This window comes from Thamnophis sirtalis, unplaced genomic scaffold, assembly GCF_051295495.1.
Source record: "Thamnophis sirtalis isolate CommonGarterSnake01/CBP01778 unplaced genomic scaffold, rThaSir2_p1.2 scaffold_1, whole genome shotgun sequence".
NCBI classification, from domain to species: Eukaryota; Metazoa; Chordata; class Lepidosauria; order Squamata; family Natricidae; genus Thamnophis; species Thamnophis sirtalis.
The window spans coordinates 113920373-113939928 of record NW_028261381.1 but is presented as its reverse complement, the minus strand read 5'-3'; the positions used below and the strand labels follow the sequence as shown (position 1 = coordinate 113939928).

Here is a 19556-nt window from a genome sequence, read left to right as displayed (position 1 = left end):
TAAACTCCTTCGTAAGAGAGCGTTTTGCCTGCTTTGATCTGGGTGCCATTATAAATAAAAATTGGAGATAAACAAATAAGCAGGGTTTTCGCTCCCCTCAAATTTCAAAGGGTTATTTATAGGCTTTTCATAGTTAATGATGAAAGATTTTCAGGAGAGTAAAGCCAGTTAAGTAGTCACATATCAGTCACAAACGCTGTAAAATCACCATCTTGTATCACGGCTGAACAAAGAAGCCTTAAGCAAAATTGAGGCTGGTGTTTAAGATAGTAATAAAAAAGGCATCTCAGGAGTGGACCCCGCTCGGATTAATTTTAAATAACTTTAAATAGCTTAGCTTTGTCCTGAGGGGGGGGGCACCTGTCTAGAGCTGAAAAAAACAGCTGAGAAGAACTGGCTGGAGAAAAAAAAAGCTCAGCTGGTGCTGGATCTCTCCTCCGTTCACAGCGGAAAAAAAACAAGGCTGTGAACTACGAAGAAATCCTAGCGACTGAACTGCTCCTTGCCCCTTTCTGCCAAAAAGGGGTGATATCTAATGATCTCTTAGATATACAGACCAGAACTCTGAGGGGAGCTCCGTTGAGCTCCCAGGGGCAACAGCTCCTCCCCCGGAAGCCTAAAAAAAAAATTAGGGTAAATTGATTGACTAAAAAGAAACTTTTTATATTTTATGGATATAAATCCTATGCATACTTGCTGAAAAAACATACTACATCCACGGCAGCCTATATATCAATCTTGAAAGTACAATAACCAGGAAATTGAATTTTCTGGCTGTAAGCCTTCTGACAAAAAGGAACACATAACGAACACATTACAATGCACATTAGTGACTTTGTAATGGTTTGTCCATAATTAAAAAGGGTTATTTCCTCAAAAATTGTTACTTTTGGTAGTTTGATAATTAAAATGTTTCTGGTAAAATGTTAATCTAGAATTTAAAATGTTTCACTTTTTGATCAATTTTAATGTTACTGTCCACAATTTATAGCTGAGTCCTGAGAACATATCTTTCTCAAATGTAAAAAAAACAAGATAACTTAAAGGAATGTACAAAGTAAATGTTTATTTTTTTCAGCTAGACTATCCAGTTTCCAATGCAATCTTAGGGCAGTTATACAATGTTTAAAGATTTTTGTTAGAGTAAATAGAAATATTTACATGTAGAAGTTAAATGATTTGGGATAACTGTTCATGCACAAATACTATATGCCCTTGAGCGTGCTAGAAAAGGAAACAATTGTGTATTACCAATTTGCCATTCTAAAGCCATATTAATTTAAATTTTCAGTTACAAAAACAAGTTATTGTAAAACTATTAGTTGAGATAGACAACTCTAAAAAGTTAACTGTTCAGCTTTCAATCTGTGTATCCATATGGTCTTCCTTTACAGCTCTCCTCACATGTAATCCTTCGTTGATTGAATTCTTCTAGTTTCTTAATTAGCAATTCTATGCGCATATGAACTTGTACAAGACTCTTTTTTAACTACAAACAAAGAACTAAGTGTAAAAAGAATATAGTACAGAATATCAAGCAATTTGACTGTTTACAAATACTTCTAAAATGACCAGTGTTATGTTGTAACTTAAAAATATTCATATAAGCAATACTGCAGAAATGGAATTCTTTCTTTTAATACCTTCAGTATTCAACTGCATAATATAGCAATATGAGAATTTTAGTGTCAAATACGAATTAATTAAACTGAAGAAGCACAGCTGAGCAACATCTGAGAGGAATGCAATTCAGTCATCTACTTTTCTAGGGTCACTCACTGAAGTAATGTTACTAGAACATTGGGAAAGGAAGTGAGAGTTCTTCATTCTTCCTTCCATCCTTAAACCATTGGAACCAGTCTTTAATTTGGGGTGGGAGACAATAAACTCTGCTCCCTTTGGGTAAAAAAATTGCCATAGTACTTCAACCCCATAGGCTTTCCAATCCTGAACTAACATTATGATTCATATTATAGTTCTACAAGAATCTTTAGATAATGGACATTGCATGGAAAAGTAAACAGTTATACATTAGAATTTGCCATGAAGTCACCATTAGCTAGTTAAGCCTGGTCTGTTCCAATATGATCCATGCCATTTGCGATCCACTGTAGCATAATCCTTCCACCCAATTTTTTTAATGCTGACCTATCTACACATAAAACAATTTCTGGTCTATTATTGCTCGTGGCAAAACCCAAAGAAACTAAATAGAGGATAGAGTGCCTTGTATGTTTTCTACTATAATCTTTTTTCATTCCTTATAGTATAAATATAAATCATATAAATATAAAGCACAGTATAAATATAAATTAAATAAATACAAATAAATTCCAATTTCTACAGCTATAGATTTAAAAAAACTAAAGCCAGAAAACACTTACTTTCGCTACATGTTCCTTTAGGCTCACAACAGGACAGGTTACTTTTGAAGCTTCTACTGTAGCGGTAGTTTGTAGCAAGTAACTAAAAACAATGTTAAAAATATTTTAATATTGACTCATTAAAAAGAAAATAAACAGTTTACAGTGCTTAACCATTAAATTCAAAAGAAATCCAGTTATTGATTAGGAGCTTCATGTTGGCACGAACCTAGTGAAGCCAACTCTGATCTCACTTAATTTGCGCCTTGGCTCTGACCCTGCTTCCTCCCGCCCACAAGAAGTGTCGTCAGTCACATTCCCAATGAGGCAATTTCGTGGGTTGTAGAAGTCCCTCCCTCCAGCCACTGTGGGTCCCCCTGGAGATGGCCTTGACGTTGCCGCTGGAATGTGCTTTGTTTTGACTGAAATACAAGATCCTCCATGCAGCTGTGAGGCTCGGTTTTTCCATACCCCTGCTTATGGCAACTTGAGAGCAGGTCAGGAATGCTTTGCAAGTTGACAGTAGATCCATTTAATCTACCCTCAACAATCTATAATTGACAGCCATTTCTATTTACTATCCTGGAAATTTACCTGTGCTGTTTTATCATGTTATTTATGCTACTGAGTTTTTATTATTAGCCTTTCTGCCTGGAAAAGCAATTTACTATTAAACAATGAGGTATAAATTTAGAAATAAAAAGTTTAGTGGAGTATGAAGAATAATAAATGTTTGCTAGTAATATCTGGTAGAAGAGATAGGAAAATGGTTATAGTAAAGAACCGTGGAAAGAAAGAAGGGAAAATTGCATCTTGACCCTGTGGTCAAATGCCCACCCTGGCCACGCCCACCCCTGGCCACACATTACCACCACCCCAGCCCTTCAAGATCAAACACAACCCTGCTGTGGCCTCAATGAAATCAAGTTTGACGTCCTGATGTAAGGCATCCAGTGATGGTTTAAACTACACAGTACAGGATCAGAACTTTAAGAGAATTCTATTTCTGGACCAGGGGTTCCCCACATGGGGCCCATGCCCCACAGGGCGGCAATTTGATTTTTAATGGGGGCAATTTGAATCTTCCAATTTGAATTTGAATGTTGTTAGTGTCCTTTTAGGCTTCCTCTGTGTGAGTAGAGTTCACTTTTTGAGTAAAGTAAGAATTATATGTCATGGGGTGGGGGTAGGGGGCTGTCATCAGGATTTTAGAGATGCTTAGGTGGGGCATGCCCAAAAAACGGTTAGGAATCACTATTCTAGACAAATGTCTAGCACTGCAGGCTGGTGCCTCTGTCTTTCCTGTAGCCATAATATGGCCAGAGCAGAAGTATATCCATAGCTGACTAAACTAACCCAGGTCCATTCATATTAGCAACCATGTTATCAATGAAGTATGCTAGATAGGTTCTATTGGAAAATCTGAATCTGGTTCAAAATATAACTTTAAAACTTGAACAGCTAAAGACAATTTTTATATAAGTCTGTTTGGGGTTGGATATGGGATGAGGAACAACTTTCTAAGCACATGACATCAAAAAATTATGACCAGTTAAGGATGATCTTGGTGAGATGAACATTGAAAAAAATTATTTTGGTACAGAATAACTAAATATTTTGATATAACAGCCAAAGACTGCATATACATGATACTAACAGCCAAAACAAGGAAGATGGTGGCCTTTTTGAAATACATCAGATCTTAAGCATTCTAGATACCTTTTATCAAAGACTTCAATTCTGTATCTAAACTTGACCATATTTTATATCAGTCATGAGGTTACCCTTTACATTAATACATATATACCAACATAATTCAATATGCATTTGAAGAACACTAACCATGTGATTTTGTCCTTAAAAAGACAGAAGAGGCCTCGCAGGTAAGCCAGTGACTTTGCACTATAGAGGACAAAGCCCATGTCTAGTTGACAGGACTGACAACGCAATGTGTTGTAGGTGCTGGAAGAAAAAGAAAACATAAAATCAGTTAAACATTTCAGATTATGTTCCATAAATCTTTACAGTCTGTGTATTTTTTTTAAAATATAATTTTTATTAAACATTATTACCTTTAAAAAAAACGGAAAAAACAATACAGCGACATAAATACAACGACATAAGCAAGACAAATCATACATAACAATATAAAGTAGAACATACAGATACAAATGCCGTTTTAAACATACAACCCCCCTCCCCCCCCCACGGTGACAGTCATTCACAGCCCGGTTTTTCTTTCTTTCCTCATTATTAGGTCTCTAAGCCACATCTTCTCATTGCAAGATTCAGGGATCTATTACGGTACCTATGTTAACTTTCCCCATTTTAAGTCCCTGCTGTTCTCCTAGTCGCCCACATATACCATAGGTTCCAGCTAAGATAATGTTCTGTTTCTCCTTTGTCCCTCAGCCAACCCGTCATTCTGTCCATTTCTGCACATTCGTAGATCTTTTTAATTAAAGCATCTTCCGGCGGTATAGTGGTGGATTTCCAAAGTTGTGCATAGGTTATTCTTGCGGCCACAATTATATGCAGGCTCAAATGCCATATTGAACTGCTTATGTTATCTGGTTTGATGCTTAGTAACAGGTTCTCAGGTCTCCATTCAATGTTTGCCCCGGTAACCTCTTTTAACCATTTTTTAATCCTTTTCCAATATTTCGTGGCCTCAGTACAGGACCACCAAATATGGTAGAATGTGCCATCCTTTCTTCCACATTTCCAACACAATGGAGATAACCCAGGAAACATCTTAGCTAATCTCGTTGGGGGGAAGTGCCACCTATAAACCATCTTGTATATGTTTTCTTTGAATGCAGTAGAAGTTGTAAGTTTAATGGTCTTACTCCATAGATCCCATCATTTGCCCATTTCAATTTCATAACCTAGGTTTCTCTCCCATACTGTTAGAAGGCTTTTGTCCATCTCTTCATTAGTATCTTGGCAGGTCAAAAATTGGTAGATCTTCGATAACATTTTTTTGTCTCCACCAAACAAGATCTTATCTAGCCCCTGAGGGTTTGGGTAGATCCCGAAACGTGCCTTATCACTTTTAAACCTGTTTCTAACCTGTAAATATTCCCACCATTCCAAATTCCTGCCCTGTTGCTCTAATTCCAATATTGGTAAACGGAGAAGAGGCGGGTGACATTGTGATTGGTAAAGGCACAAGACAAGGATGCCCGCTATCCCCCCTACTGTTTATCCTCACATTAGAACCCCTTCTTAGAATAGTGAGAAGCAATACACAAATTAAAGGGTTACGAGTTAAAGCTCAGGAATTCAAGGTCCAGGCTTTCGCCGATGACCTTGTTTTTATCCTGGAGGACCCTATGGCGTCTGGGATACAACTTTTATGTAAAATAGAGGAGTACGGTAGGATAGCGGGGCTACGTATAAACAAAGAGAAGACAAAACTGTTAATTAAAAATATGACTCTGAACCAGAAAAGGGAAGTACAAAGCCTGTTAGGGATCAACATGGCCCACAAAGTACAATATTTGGGAATTTGGCTGACGGAGAGATGTTCCTCTATCAAGGTAGATAACTATATGAAATTGCTACAACAGGTATCCAAAGATATGACTAATTGGAATAGCAAACAATTGTCTCTGATGGGCAGGATCGCGACAGTCAAGACATATGTATTATCAAAATTTTTGTTTTTGTTTCAAACGGCACCAACTAAATTGGACAAATGACACAGTTTATATGGCAAGGCAAGAAAGCACGAATCAAAGCCCAAACTTTACAAAAACGCAGAGAACTGGGAGGCTTCGGAGTACCCAACTGGGAAGCATACTATAACGCAGCAATCATGACATGGGTGAAAGATTGGGTGATGTTGAATAGAAGGCGCCTATTGGCTATAGAGGGACATGACCTCCCCCAGGGATGGCATGCCTCCCTCTGGCAAGAAAGAGACACCCCCCATAGGTACTTCATGGGACATTATATTCGGAAGATTTTGATGGGGGTCTGGGAAAAAATGAGGAAAAAATATTATCTTAGGGTTCCGTGTTGGTTGGCACCATTAGAGGCCTTAACGCATCCGAGTTTATTTAATTGGACAAGAAACATAACATATAAAGATATCATGACAGAAGAGGGCAACATAAATACAGTCTGTGTATTTTGAGCCTCATGGGTAATTAGCTCTTGGTTCTGCACTTGTAAATGAATTTGCAACCATCGAACATCAATCAGTATTTTCATTCATTTGGGACTTTTATTTTTTTTTATATTACTCTCTTGCTTTTTACAGCTGATGTATAATCCAGCCAAATCCATGAGTATGGGTTGATGCCCATGAGTCCATTCCAGGCACTGACCAAGACCTCTACTGAACTGCCCATCATATTATTGGCAAAAAAACCAATTTTCATGAGGAACCCAACAGAAATAGTAAACAGTTCAAGAATTATAGACACATGCTAAACTCACCTAACTTTAAAACACTAAGCCTATGTTTATAAGGAGCTGACAAGCTTGGCAAGTGCTTCAGAAAGCAGTGATGCAGGCCACTGTCTCCTGCAACTATAGCAACCATGGAGGGCACATCTCAACACCAGAGCAGAGGGAGAATGTCCATCGCTGATTAATGTAAACCAGATTATTTGTTTATTTATTTATAAAATTTATCAGTGGCCCGTCCATCTTACCTCAAGGTAACTTTGAGCCACTTACAATCATTAAAAAATTAAAAAGCGATATAAACTAAAAACACAAGTTAATATAAAATTCAGAACATTGCAATCCAATTAAAAGATTTGGGAGGGGGGATCAGTTGTTAATTGATCAACCACCTCCACAGTGATACTCAGCCTCTGGGGCCCTAAATTAACTGGCAGAGCAAGGTTTTTAGGTTCTTTCAGAGGGCCAGGGCCCACCTCATACCAGGGGCAAGATGTTCCACAGAGCAGGTGAAATGGCAGAGGTGGCCATTTTCCTGGATCCCTCCCGCTGAAATAATCAAGCTGACAGGTCCACAGCATGCCTCTTCTGCTGGCACGGATGGGGCCAGTCCATCCCTTTGAGATGAGATGGTCCCTCAAGTAACCTGGACCCATCCCATGAAGGTGATTACCAACACCTTGAATTACATTTGGAAGCAGACTGGCAGCCAATGCAGCTCATGGAGCAGTGGTGTTATATTAAGAATATTAGCAACCATATTGTCAGTAAAGAATGCTAGGTAAGATCTATTTGGCAAGAATTTATGTCTGAATATGTAAAATATGACTTTAAAAGTGGAATAGATGAAGACAATGTTCATATATGGCCGTTTTTGGCTGGATATGACACAGACAATTTCATGAAGACATGATATTAAAAAATGGTTACCAGGTAAGGATGAACTCTAGGGGAGATGAACATTCAAAAAATGAAGAATATTAGCAACCACACTGTCAATGAAATATGTTACATAAGTTCTATGGGAAAAACTCTATATGTAAAGTCAGATAGAGCATTTGAAATTTAAGCATGTTATTTTAAATATGATAAAGGTGGACAATTTCTAGAGTAAAGGCAAATATGCTTTCTCTTGGCATATTTTGAGGTGTTTGGTTAAAAAAAATATGCATGTATTTTAAGGTTACATTGTTGTCTTACAGGCATTCAAAATACTTAATGAAATCACAAGAATACATTGGAAAGTTTTCAAAAAGATACCCACCAACCAATGAGGTCTCCTTCAACACAGACCATCAAGTTGTCTTCCACAACAACATTGTTTGTGACCTCTGTAGAAAATAAGGGCAGCACTGGAATATCAGCAATACAAACATATTTTTTGTCTTAGTGTTTCCCACAAGTGGAGAATCCACTTGTGGGGATCATTTTTGTAGTAAGAATTGACCAACCTTATGTCTTGCTATTAGCAATAAAAAGGTTTCCAAAACTTTTACTTCTTAGTTTAGGCAACTATATTTTTTGATTTTGCAAAAAAAAAAAAACCTAAAACAAAACCCAATCAAACAAAACAGCCCACAATCTTTCTAGCCTCTTGTGTTGCAAGAAAAGAGATAGCTATTGATAGATGACACACATATACCACATGACCTTTGGATGTCATACACTGTCCCTATACCTGAATAAACTTTCCCTTCCAAATATATTGAAAGGCCTTTCCAGGTAGGTTCTCTCTGATGAGCTTTCACCCTTTGCTTCTTGTCCTGCCCTCAGGTGCTATGAAGAATAAATTAACCCCCTCCTCTGTGACAACCCTTCAAGTATTCAAGCGAAGACTGCTGCAAGGTTTCCATTAAGCCTTCGCTTTGTTAGGCTAAACATATCTAGTTCTCTTAGCTATTCATGGCATGATTTAGCTCCAAACACTTATTTTTGTTGCCGTTCTCTCCACTCTATCTGGGCCTGCAACATTTTTTTAAAGTATCATAATGGTATTCCAAATGTGGACTCACTATGGTAGTGCAGTAGTCCTCTCACAGGCACAACAGTTGACCCAGGTATTGTCTATCCTGTGCACCTGGTTTTTCCTAAGTGAGGACCTTGCTTTTTTCACTATTGAAATCCATTGTTGGATATGGCCCAATACTCAAATCTGTCAAGATCATTCCAAACCTCGATCTATCTTCCAAGTGTTAGCCATTCCCCCCAGCCTAGTAACATCCACGATTTGATGAGCACCCTTTCAATTCCCTCATCTAGGTCTTTTATGAAGCTATTGAACAGCACTGGGTCCAAGACAGAGGTACCCCACTGCATGTTTCTCTCCATGTAGATGTAAGTCCATTGAGGACTACACACCTGAGTGTGGCTGGTCAGCCAACTGCAACTTCATCTGGTGGTGATACTATCTATCCCACATTCTATCTTACCAAGTAGGCTGTGCTCCTCTTTATCAAATACTTTACTGAAGTCTAAGTATACTATATTGATTCTATTTCCTTGGTCCACTAATTGAGTCACTTTATCAAAGAAGGCAATAAGGTTTATTTGGTGTGACATGTTTTTAACAAACCCATGCTGACATCTGGTAATGACCTTGTTCATTTCTAAGGTGCTCACAAATCTGCTTGTTTGATTATCTTTTCCAGGATTTTCCCAGGTATTGATAGCAAGCCGATTGGTCTGTAGCTTTCTGGAGACTCTTTTTCCCCCACTTTTTGAAAATTGAAACCACAACAACTCTTTTCCAGTCCTCTGGTAGTTCCCCTGGGCTCAAGAGCTCTGAAAGATTTTGTTCAGAGGTTCAGAGATCTCATCTAACAGATGGCTGTCACCTTTAAAGCCCTTCATGGCTTGGGACTAGGCTACCTGTGGGATTATTTTCTCCCAGTTGTATCTACCTATTCAATCCAGTCCATCTATACATGCAGGTTGAACATACTCCAGATTCTGTCCGCCAAATAATGTCAGCTGGTGGGAAATAGGAGATATAACCTTTCTCTGGTAGTACCTGTCCTTTGTAACATACTTCTTCCTGAGATTCAGATGGCCTGAACCTACTGGCCTTTTGGAAGACCTTGAAACTTGGCTTGAGCCTGAGGTCCTGAGTATTTGGAGGGCTCCCTTTTCTTGTTATGTTGATACCTATGGGTTATCCTATCTTTGGGGCGCTAATGTTTCTTTTTAATTATTTTTATATTGTGTTTAACTGGTTAAGTATTTAGATGATTGTTCATTGGCGACTCAGAAATCAGCAGCTATACAAACTGAATGAATAAATGTATAATGGATCATGTATCAAGCTAAAATCAAAGAATCAAAATATATGAACCAAATACTAAGTTGTAATAATTAGTGCAGTTACACATTACCCAACTAATCTCTTTGAATTAGTGTAAGGATCTCCTTTAGAATAAGCATGTGTATGAAATAAAACATGCATGTCTATCTAAGGAGAAAAAGATTTGATTTAGAATCCTTTGTTTGGAATGCCCTAAATTTAAATTCTAAATAATTAAAGTAGGGTAGGCAAGACTGTTTGTCGCTCATCCATCAAGTGTTCAAAATATAAGTATTTATATTTACCCCCTAAAATTTATGGGAGTTCTATTATCACATTAAGGGCCTATTGTTTTGATCCGAAGGATACAATCAGTCTCAGTATTGTGACACAAGAAGTTATACAGTTGAAATTCCACGATTCTTGTCATTTACGATGACGGTGAAATGGTCAAGTAACTAAACAAACACTTTGGAATGCATAGATCAGCCGCTTATTTGGCTACCAGTGCCAAATATGCCACACCTCAGTTCACATTACTGAACACAATCATAGCAAATTTCTGAGAAAATCGGTTTCAAGGCTCAGCACTTAGCCAAATTCTACAGGTGCAAAAGTGACGAACAAATCACTATGCTAATTAATTAGAGGAAAACGCGTCTAAATCAAGTACGATGTTTTGCTCTTACACACACACCCTTCCACTTTCGGGACCGTTTCATACTTAACAAGCACAACACGTGTATGTCCTAGCCAGCGAGAGCCCCATAGGCATCCTTGGAGCAGATCGATTCGCATTTTCCTGCCTAAGTTTCGGTGCCCCTTGAAACTTCGCCGATTCGCACCGCCTGGCAGTTCGACTTTAGTGTGTTTATTCAAAACATCCGACCAACTCACTGAAACAAACAAAAAGGCGGAGCTTCTCCTCCTGCGCGCACAAGTGGAGCGAGTCTCCTAATACGACCCGGCAGCGCCGGCATTGATAGACCATGCAGTCCTCCAGCCTGAGTCCCCGAGCGCCCGGGACTGGCTCCCCGCGGCTCCCCTGCTTCGGTGCGCTTCGCTGGGCTTGGCAACTGGGCCACGTCACGGGTTCGGGCCGCTCTACCGTGATTGTGCCGCCCACCTGGGGCTCCTCAAACAGAAGCCGCAGTTTCTTCCGTACAGACATCACGGCCTCCCACCAACGATTCAAATATAACTCCCGCCTTCTTACTGCGCTGATTGGCATCCCCTTGAGCTCGTGTGAAGTGGTTAGCAAGGTCCGCCCCCCGCCTTCTCCTCGCTCATTGCAGAAGACGCCTGTTCGTCTTTCGCTTTTACCTAATCGAATTGCGGGAATTCGAGCACTGAAGCTTTCGGCCAGGTTTCTGGGAAAACAAAACCGCCCCGTTTTCATCCTGGGATCTGATTGGCTTTACCAGAAAGGGATGCGCAGAGACCTCGCCACGATTGGGAGGTTTGAAAATAGAGGCGGGACCGAAGAGGCGCTTGGCGGTTGAAGTTCAGTGTCTCCGCGAAGAGGGAATTGAGTGTTGGACGTCTACGTGCCAGTTATGGAGGTCCTCTCATCGTCTCAGTTGGAGGCGCTCAAATACAGCGAATTGCAGTGCCTGGCCAAGTCGGCGGGGTTAAAGGCTAATCTCAAGGTGAGCCGTGGGCTGGCCAGGCGAGAGGGAGGGAGCAAAAGCATTGGGTTTAGAGATGTATCGAAAGTAGCGAGCTGGGACAGCGGGTTCCCGACCAGCCCTTTTGAGCGAGGGACGTCTTGATAGGTTCCCGCCTCGAACCAAACTTGGAAATGGACGTGATGCGAGTCGTGCATCCTGCCGTTGCAGGATTGTGTCTTCGGTAGACTACTTGGACTTTATTATGCGAGTAGTCCGTTCACTGAACAAGTCTGATGTAGTACAGGTAGTCCTCGACTTGCAACAGTTCGCTTAGTAACCGTTCAAAGTTACAGCGGCGCTGGAAAAGGTGACTTATGACCACTTTTCACACGATCGTTGCAGCATCCCCTTGGTCATGTGAATCACTTAACAAATGTGGCAAGAAAAGTCATAAAATGGGTCAAAACTCGCTTAACAAATTTCTCACTTAGCTACATAAATTTTGGGCTTCATTGTGTTTGTAAGGTGAGGACTACCTGTACTGTATTTTCAAACTTGGCAATGATAAGTTATGTGGTCTTCAATTCCCTGAATTTCCCAATCAGCATGGAGAATATCCATGCTTCCTAACCCTTGCAAAGTTTGAAAAACATTGATTTAATGTAATCTTGATTGCTTCCCTGCCTTTGTGGTAATAATTGATGGAAATCTGGGTGTGATGGTGGATGGGATTTCACTTGTCCAGTTAAAATGTCTAGTCATTTCCCTAGCCTATAGGGTTTATTTTTTCCAAAGAGTTTCCCAAGGCCTGATCCAACTGTGCTCCCTACATCTTTTGTAGAAGGCCAAAGATGCTGCTGAAATTAGAGATTCTGTGCCTTTAGCTGGTGAGAGCTAGAATTGTGAGAGTTGTGATCAGAAGATAAACTGGAAGCTCAGCTAGGAAGCACCTAAAAGTGATGCTGAAAGGCAAGGTTCCCATCCTTGAGACAGCTGAAGTGGAGGCAAATATATCACAAATGTGTTACAGGTTTTTACGTCTAGTTGCAGTGACTTGATTTATAACAGCCCTTTTTGATAATTGCTCTCAAATGATTTTTCTCGTAGGCAGCCAAGCTGTTAAGTGCATTAAAGAAGCACTTCTGTGAAAAAAATGAAAATACGGTAAGGGCACAACATTTTGACAATTTTATTAGCGTTATATCTTCCAGCAATGGTATCTTAAAATGGAGTAACTCTTCTTCCTTCCATATAATGAAAGCACATTATTTAGCTGCCTGGCTATGCATCTGGTATGGATCATGTCTACTAGGTCATCTGATTTTCTTTAGCATAACAGTTTGGGGGCATAAACTACTATGAACAAGCAGCTTATAGGCTGTTGCTAACTGAATAATACCTTACAGTTTGTCACTGAAATAAATAAGAGAATCATAAAATTGCTTTCTTTTGTGTAGGATATCAAAAAGATATCCCCATCTACAGATATTGAGGAACAGAATGGCAGTTATATTTCCATAAATTCATCCAAAATCACCAAAAGGCAGAGAAAACAGAAAGAAGATAATGCCCAGCCAACTACACAAGAAAATCTTAAAGAAAAAACGGAACTGGATTCAGAGAAAGAGGTGATGCTAATTATATAAAATTGTAAGATGCATAAAAGTTTTTAGTTTTTCAGTTTGATTGATTTATTGTAAATACCAAGAACTGGCAGAAGAGTATAAAATAGAAATATAATTACTGTAATGACACTGTACTTAATAGAATAGAAATTGTATATGAATACACTTGCATTGCCTGTGTGACAAAATTGAGGTGAAACCCATTATATGCTTCCAATTATTCTTCTGGTTATATGTGATAAATTTGGGAGCACAAACAAAACATTTCAATTTTAGGTTGTGTTCCAATATATGGTTTCCTGAATATATTTGAATATGTTGATGATACTAGATTATGATGGCAATTGGGCCAGGGAATGCCATCACTAAGCAATTTGTTTAAAGCATAGCTACATTGCTTAGGGACACCTATCCCAGATCATTAAATGGGAAGAGGGAATTTCATGCAACGAATGTGGAGTGGAGGCCTTGGAGGGAGGTGTCACAGCCTGCATACATGTAAGATCCTATTCACCATTTTATGCTTATATAAAATTCCACATGACATATATTTTTGAACTGCAGGTTCCAATATCGCTAAATTCTGACGGGAACCCAGATGCAGGATTTGAAAAGATACTGAAGATAAACCAAAATGATCAATCACAAAGCAGTGAAACAGCAAGAAACTTAGAAGACTTTGTTACTCCAAGTCAGCGAAAAGAAAGAGACTCCACTAGGCAAAACAGAGTTGAAAGTAATTTGCATTTATAAGTAGAATACTTGTTTTACATTGTCATTTAGGACAAATGTGTGGGCAACTTATGTAGATCTTTCTCAATTGCTTTTGTCATATGTAAAGCCACATAGAACTTTCAAAATCTGAACATAGTTTGAAGGGAACAAAATCTTGAGAGCAACAGTATTCAGTGTTGCTCTCTCTAACAATCCGTTTAATCTGATGGAAGTTTGGATACTACAAATGGTGTGTTTTAGCTCCGACTAGATAACCTGTATTTCAAGCAGGATAGCACCTACTACAAGTAGTCCTCCTTTAACTGTTAGTTCAGTGACTTTGAAATTATGACTACGGCTCAAGAAATGTTTTGACCAATCCTTGAAATTATGGCTGTTGTACCCCCATAGTCACATGATCAAAATGTGGGTGCTTTGCAGTTTGCCTGCATTTAGGACCTCAATATGCGCTTCACCCACTTGCCTATTGCCACTGCTTCCTATTTCCATTGCTTCCAGCCTTTATTTTCCTCCTCCTGCTGACAAGGAATGCCCAGCTGAAGCAGCTACTGACTCTTCCCAAGAACGTGTAAGATGTTTGACTAATGACTGAACTGGAGCCGTTCTTGCCAAGTGGTCTTTCACGTGATATTTCACCTAATGACTGCTTTGTTTAGTGTAAAAAATTCAGTCCCAATCACCATACAGCCATTAAGCAAGGACAAGAAAATTGTGGCTTGGTATCCTCTGCCTTTTAACTTAGCAGCTTGAGTGAAATAATATAACTGCTGAATATGCAAAACCAACTTTGACCAACTTACAACTTGAGAAGTTTATGAATCTTTTTGATTATTTCATATATTTACTGCAGGTGAAATTTTACTGGATTCTCTTTCTGGAAAGAAAACTATGAATGCAGGAAGCAAGACTAAATTGGGAAGAAAAGGAATAATTTCTACCACCCCAGGTATGTGTTAATATAATGACTATGTACAGAATGTTTGATTGTTTATAAATCAAAAGACTGAAAATAAATGGGAAAATATATTACATTAGAAACTTTTTAGCAACAGGCAGGAACAACCCCCCCCCCCCAAAAAAATTAATACAATAATTACTTTATAGGCATTTTAATCATGTTCTGTTTAAAAATAGATCATATGCATATAATATATAAGTGCATATTATTGCACATTATCCTCTATCCTTCCTTTGGTGAAAGCAAAAAAGAATAAAGCAGTATGCAGATAGGGTGAACTGAAGAAAAGGATGTTGAGACTGCAGAGAAGAGTAACAAATATGATTAGGGGACTGGAGGCTAAAACATGAAGAATGATTGCAATAACTGGATATGTCTTGTCTAACAAAGATGAGGACTATGGGTGATATCACACCAGTCTTCCAATGTCTAAGGGGCTGCTACAAAGAAGAAGGGATCAACTTATTCTCAAAGCATCTGAGGGCTGGACAAGAAGTAACAAATGGAAACTTGTCAAAGAGAGATCCAACCTAGATCTAAGGAGAAATTTCCTGCAGAACAATTAATCAGTGGAATAGCTTGCTGCCAGGAGTTGGTGGGTGCTCCATCATAGCAGGTTTTTAAGAAGAGATTGGACAATCATTTATCTGAAATGGTATAAAGTGTCCTGCTTGAGCAGGAGGTTGGACTAGAAGACTTCCAAGGTCTCTTCCTACTCTTATTCTGTTATTTCATGGCAAAAAAGGAAAGAATATATACAGTATATACTGAAACTTGACAATATACAGGGTATATCAAAGTCAGGGCCCACAGGCAATTATTGCCTAAATTATATCAAATTGTCAAATTGGATGCCCCTTTGTTCTAAATACTTTCTTATTAATTTCGCAAATGACATTCGAATATTCCAAAGTATAGCTTTTTGTTAAAAGGTTAATGAAATGTAATTGGCCTATGGGAGCAGTCCCCAACCTTTCGGCTGCCAAGGACTGATTCCATTGAGGGTGGTTTTTCTGTGGACTAGTGGAGGCTGGATTTGTGTGCTGCCTGGATCCTGCACATGCGTGGATGGAGCTTTGCTTACTTCCACAGACCAGTTCTGGGCATACTACAGACGGGTATCAGTCTACGGACTAGGGGTTCAGGACCCCTAGGCTATGGGAGTCAACTTTTGATATGCCTTATATTTTATAACATTATTTAAATTGGAATGCGTAACAGAGCTGAAACAAACATTATTCCAAAATAAGTGTACTCCTTTGTTTAAAAACTAAATTTGCCGCCTTGTATGTCTTCTTGGGTTTGCCTTAAAACATTTGCCCATGAATCTATTACTTTAAAATATGACTTTTCTTGTTTCAGTATGAGGTAAATATTTAAATAGAAAGTTGTTTCTATTTTAATTATGTACTGTTTTTATATGTCACTGTCTGTATTCCCTTCCCCACAAGTTGTAAGCCGCCCTGAGTCCCCTCAGGGAAAAGGGCGGCCTATAAATAAACTTACAATTACAATTTACAATTAATCTTAATGTTAAGCTGCATATTATAATGAACTGGCAATAAAGATAAGAAAAATCTGAATAATAAACTTTTCAATATTGTAGATTTTAGGAAACTTCATGAGGCACAGTTCAACAAAATGTTATCTATTGATGAATACATTGAAAGGAAAAATAAAATGATGCGTAATTTCAACAATTCTGTTAATGAGATCAAGGTAAGTGATATTTCTCCAGCAAAGAAGAAAACCAGTACTATTTTTCAACAGATTTTGCTTCTGTTTGACAATTTGTTTATCTCCATGCCTAGCATTGGTTTTTAAAAGCACCGTGGTATTTTATTATGAGCAATTTATAAGAGGGGGAAAAATTCTAGGTCTCTAATTGCAGATCCTGACTAAGAAGAATAAGTCTCTGAAGACTTCCCAGAAAGAAAATCTAGATACTAATTCAAAGGTAAGGATAAATTTTCTTAACAGAAAATTTATTAAAATTCTTAACAGAATTTCCTTTCAATTAAACCATATGCTAAAATGTGGAAATCTCCCTCATCTTAGCAGGTACATTCCAGTTCCAGAGGGATTTTATTAAGTCACCCTTCTCAAAAGAATGGGCTTTCTGCCACAGGCACTCCAACAAAACTGCGACGTTCAAAACGCAATTCCCCTGGCACTGCAAATAAAAGTATTCTATCTGGAAAATCATCGTTCAGTTCAACCAGCTTTTCTACAACTAAAATAAATGTCAGGTAAGACTATATGTGGCATTAAATAAAAATATCTTACATGTGGAAATGTGTGAATTGCCAAATTTAAAGTCATAGAATCCAAATTTATATATTTTCATAAACAAAAACACTTAAAATTGTTTGGACTTAAGTCTTTTTTTTCATTTTCTCAGTGTAAAAATGATGTATGATTAATGATTAAATGTAGAATCTACAAAAAGTTTTAAACACAGAGAATTCTGAGTTAAATCCAATGTTTTCTCTGACAGGATATTCAAATGTTTCATTATTTTTATATTCTCCTAGTTAATTAGAAAACATATATAAAATTATGAGCCATTAAATACTATAATGCTATGTTTTTATTAGGTTCTCTGAATCTACAAAAGACAATGAAGAGAAACGTTCCCTTACCAAGACTCCATCTAGGAAATCTTCATTTCTGAAAAACTGCCCTCCAGATAATCAGAAAAGTAGTGAATGTATAACTAGCAAAGACTTCAAAGGAGGAGCAACAAACTGTCAGACAACAGAAACTTCAACAAATTCTGGTAACTTTTTCAAAATAATTAATAACATGCAGTCCATTTACATGTGATTGTTTGGAGGACATTGATACAGAATCTTTACACAGTCAAGATGATGTTCCTTTTGTTTCCAGTTTGTAATTTTATACTATACTAATTGGCACCAATGGTATAAAAAAGCTGTATTCTAGTGTTAAACTCAAAAGTTAAATGAGTAGTAAGTTTGGTCTTGTTGCTTATTATCAATACATTGTTTTTCCTTATAGCTGTCACTCCTTTCAAGATTGTAAATCAGACTGTAGAAGCAACAAGCACCAAGAAACCAGTATTTGATCTACAAGCAAGTCTATCAAAACCACTTACTTATCAGCCACACAAAGGTAGGCATAGTTTTAAAAATAACTCAGTGTAAAAGAGCATGAAAACATCAGCAGTTGCAAATAAATTGAGAATTTAGTCAGATATTACCTGCAACTTGCCTTGATTTTTCCTTGTTTTTTGAGTTTGTTCTTAAACAAGTTTATTTTTGGCTATCTACTTAAGTATCATGTTTCTTGGCTATGTATTAACTTGCCTCACATAGGCAAAATCTCACAAAAGAAACAGGGAAATATTTGCTATTTGTGTTACCTGATGAGAACAGAAAAGAGACAAGAGAGAGACATTTTCCTTACATTAACATAGGAAAACTGAAACCATGGAACCACCCTGGGGAGAATCACCAGAGACTATATTCCCACAAGAAATACTACAAAGAGCCACCTCTTCAAACCAGGCAAGTATTGTACTAATTTATTATTTGACTCTTCTTTTATTAGTTTTTTTTTGTTTTTATATCAGGTTTTATATTATGTAAGCCACCTTGAGACACGATGTGTGAATAGGCGGCAATATAAATTCCCTAAAAATATATCTATCAATCAATCAAGATTCTAGGAAGTTGAATTATTAGATGATTATCTATCTATCTATCTATCTATCTATCTATCTATCTATCTATCTATCTAAAAATCAATATGTTGGTTCTTAAAAGTTCCTGTCAACTGCTGTCATTAAGAGAAAAAGGCAAGGATTTCTGCCAAATAGCTAGAAAACATACTGCATGAAGTTTTGAATAGTTGAATTAAGTTTGCCTTCATTTTACTTATTTATGTATTAATGCTAACATTATTTTGTCTTCTTTTTGTTTTTGTTTTCTTTAACAGAGATGAGAGACGGGAGAAACACATACAAGGAAGAAAACAAAGAAAAGACCAAAAGCTTAACACAGTGAGGCGGCTGACTGTTGCTTAAAGCTGACTTTCAAATTGTTCTGTAAATAATCTTACTATTGAAAATCTTTACTTTCTTGTAAATAATTCTTGTCTTTGCGCTGAAATACTTAAGCTACTGAGTAATCTTATTTTAATATGAACATAGAACCTTAGCACTATTATATGTTTTCCAGTAGCTAATGCTATTGTCTCAGAAGGCTTAGCTATCTTTTCAAAAGGGCAGCTATCTTTTTTCTCTATTTTTCTACTCTCTATTTCTACTTTTTTTCAAATCTGCTTAGTGAATGCCTTAACTATATCTCAAATTGTCTGGAAACATTTCTCAACAACTGGATTGAAGTTTATTGTATCAAGCAATTCAATCTTCTAGACATACAACAATTTTTAAACTCATTTTTCATTTTTTATAAAATTGTCTTAATGTATTCCTAATTAAAATAATTGTGTTTGTAAATAAAAGTTCATTTTAATTTTACTACTATACAGCTTCATCGTATGTTGTCAATTTTTATCAAACTTTTTTCATTGTACATATATTCT

At 37.6% G+C, this 19556-nt stretch overlaps 2 protein-coding genes and 1 long non-coding RNA gene across 4 annotated transcripts; 2 read left to right on the top strand and 1 right to left on the bottom strand.

Moving 5' to 3' along the window:
• Positions 1–1261: 1261 nt before the first annotated feature.
• Positions 1262–11575, bottom strand: OIP5 (Opa interacting protein 5). Its single transcript, XM_087722433.1, is given in 6 exon segments — positions 1262–1398; positions 1400–1489; positions 2385–2466; positions 4206–4325; positions 8044–8110; positions 10957–11575. Coding segments are annotated over 6 exon segments (906 nt in total). The 5' UTR covers positions 11459–11575; the 3' UTR covers positions 1262–1353.
• LOC148049702 (uncharacterized) lies at positions 7155–8270 on the top strand. The gene is made up of 2 exons (XR_015697644.1): positions 7155–7712; positions 7982–8270. It is a non-coding gene; the product is annotated as an uncharacterized LOC148049702 (long non-coding RNA).
• Positions 11511–19491, top strand: NUSAP1 (nucleolar and spindle associated protein 1). 2 transcript variants are annotated; one of them, XM_014058027.2, is made up of 12 exons: positions 11511–11708; positions 12777–12833; positions 13127–13297; positions 13859–14030; positions 14880–14975; positions 16594–16706; positions 16879–16944; positions 17046–17236; positions 17585–17766; positions 18009–18122; positions 18427–18517; positions 18948–19491. In XM_014058027.2, exons 1-12 carry the CDS (start codon positions 11616–11618, stop codon positions 19033–19035), a joined length of 1434 nt encoding a protein of 477 aa, XP_013913502.2. In that variant the 5' UTR covers positions 11511–11615; the 3' UTR covers positions 19036–19491. The 2 variants fall into 2 exon arrangements, with proteins under 2 accessions (XP_013913502.2, XP_087578547.1); XM_087722421.1 differs by lacking the exon at positions 18948–19491 and having other exon boundaries at positions 18326–18456.
• The last annotated feature ends 65 nt before the right edge of the window (positions 19492–19556 follow it).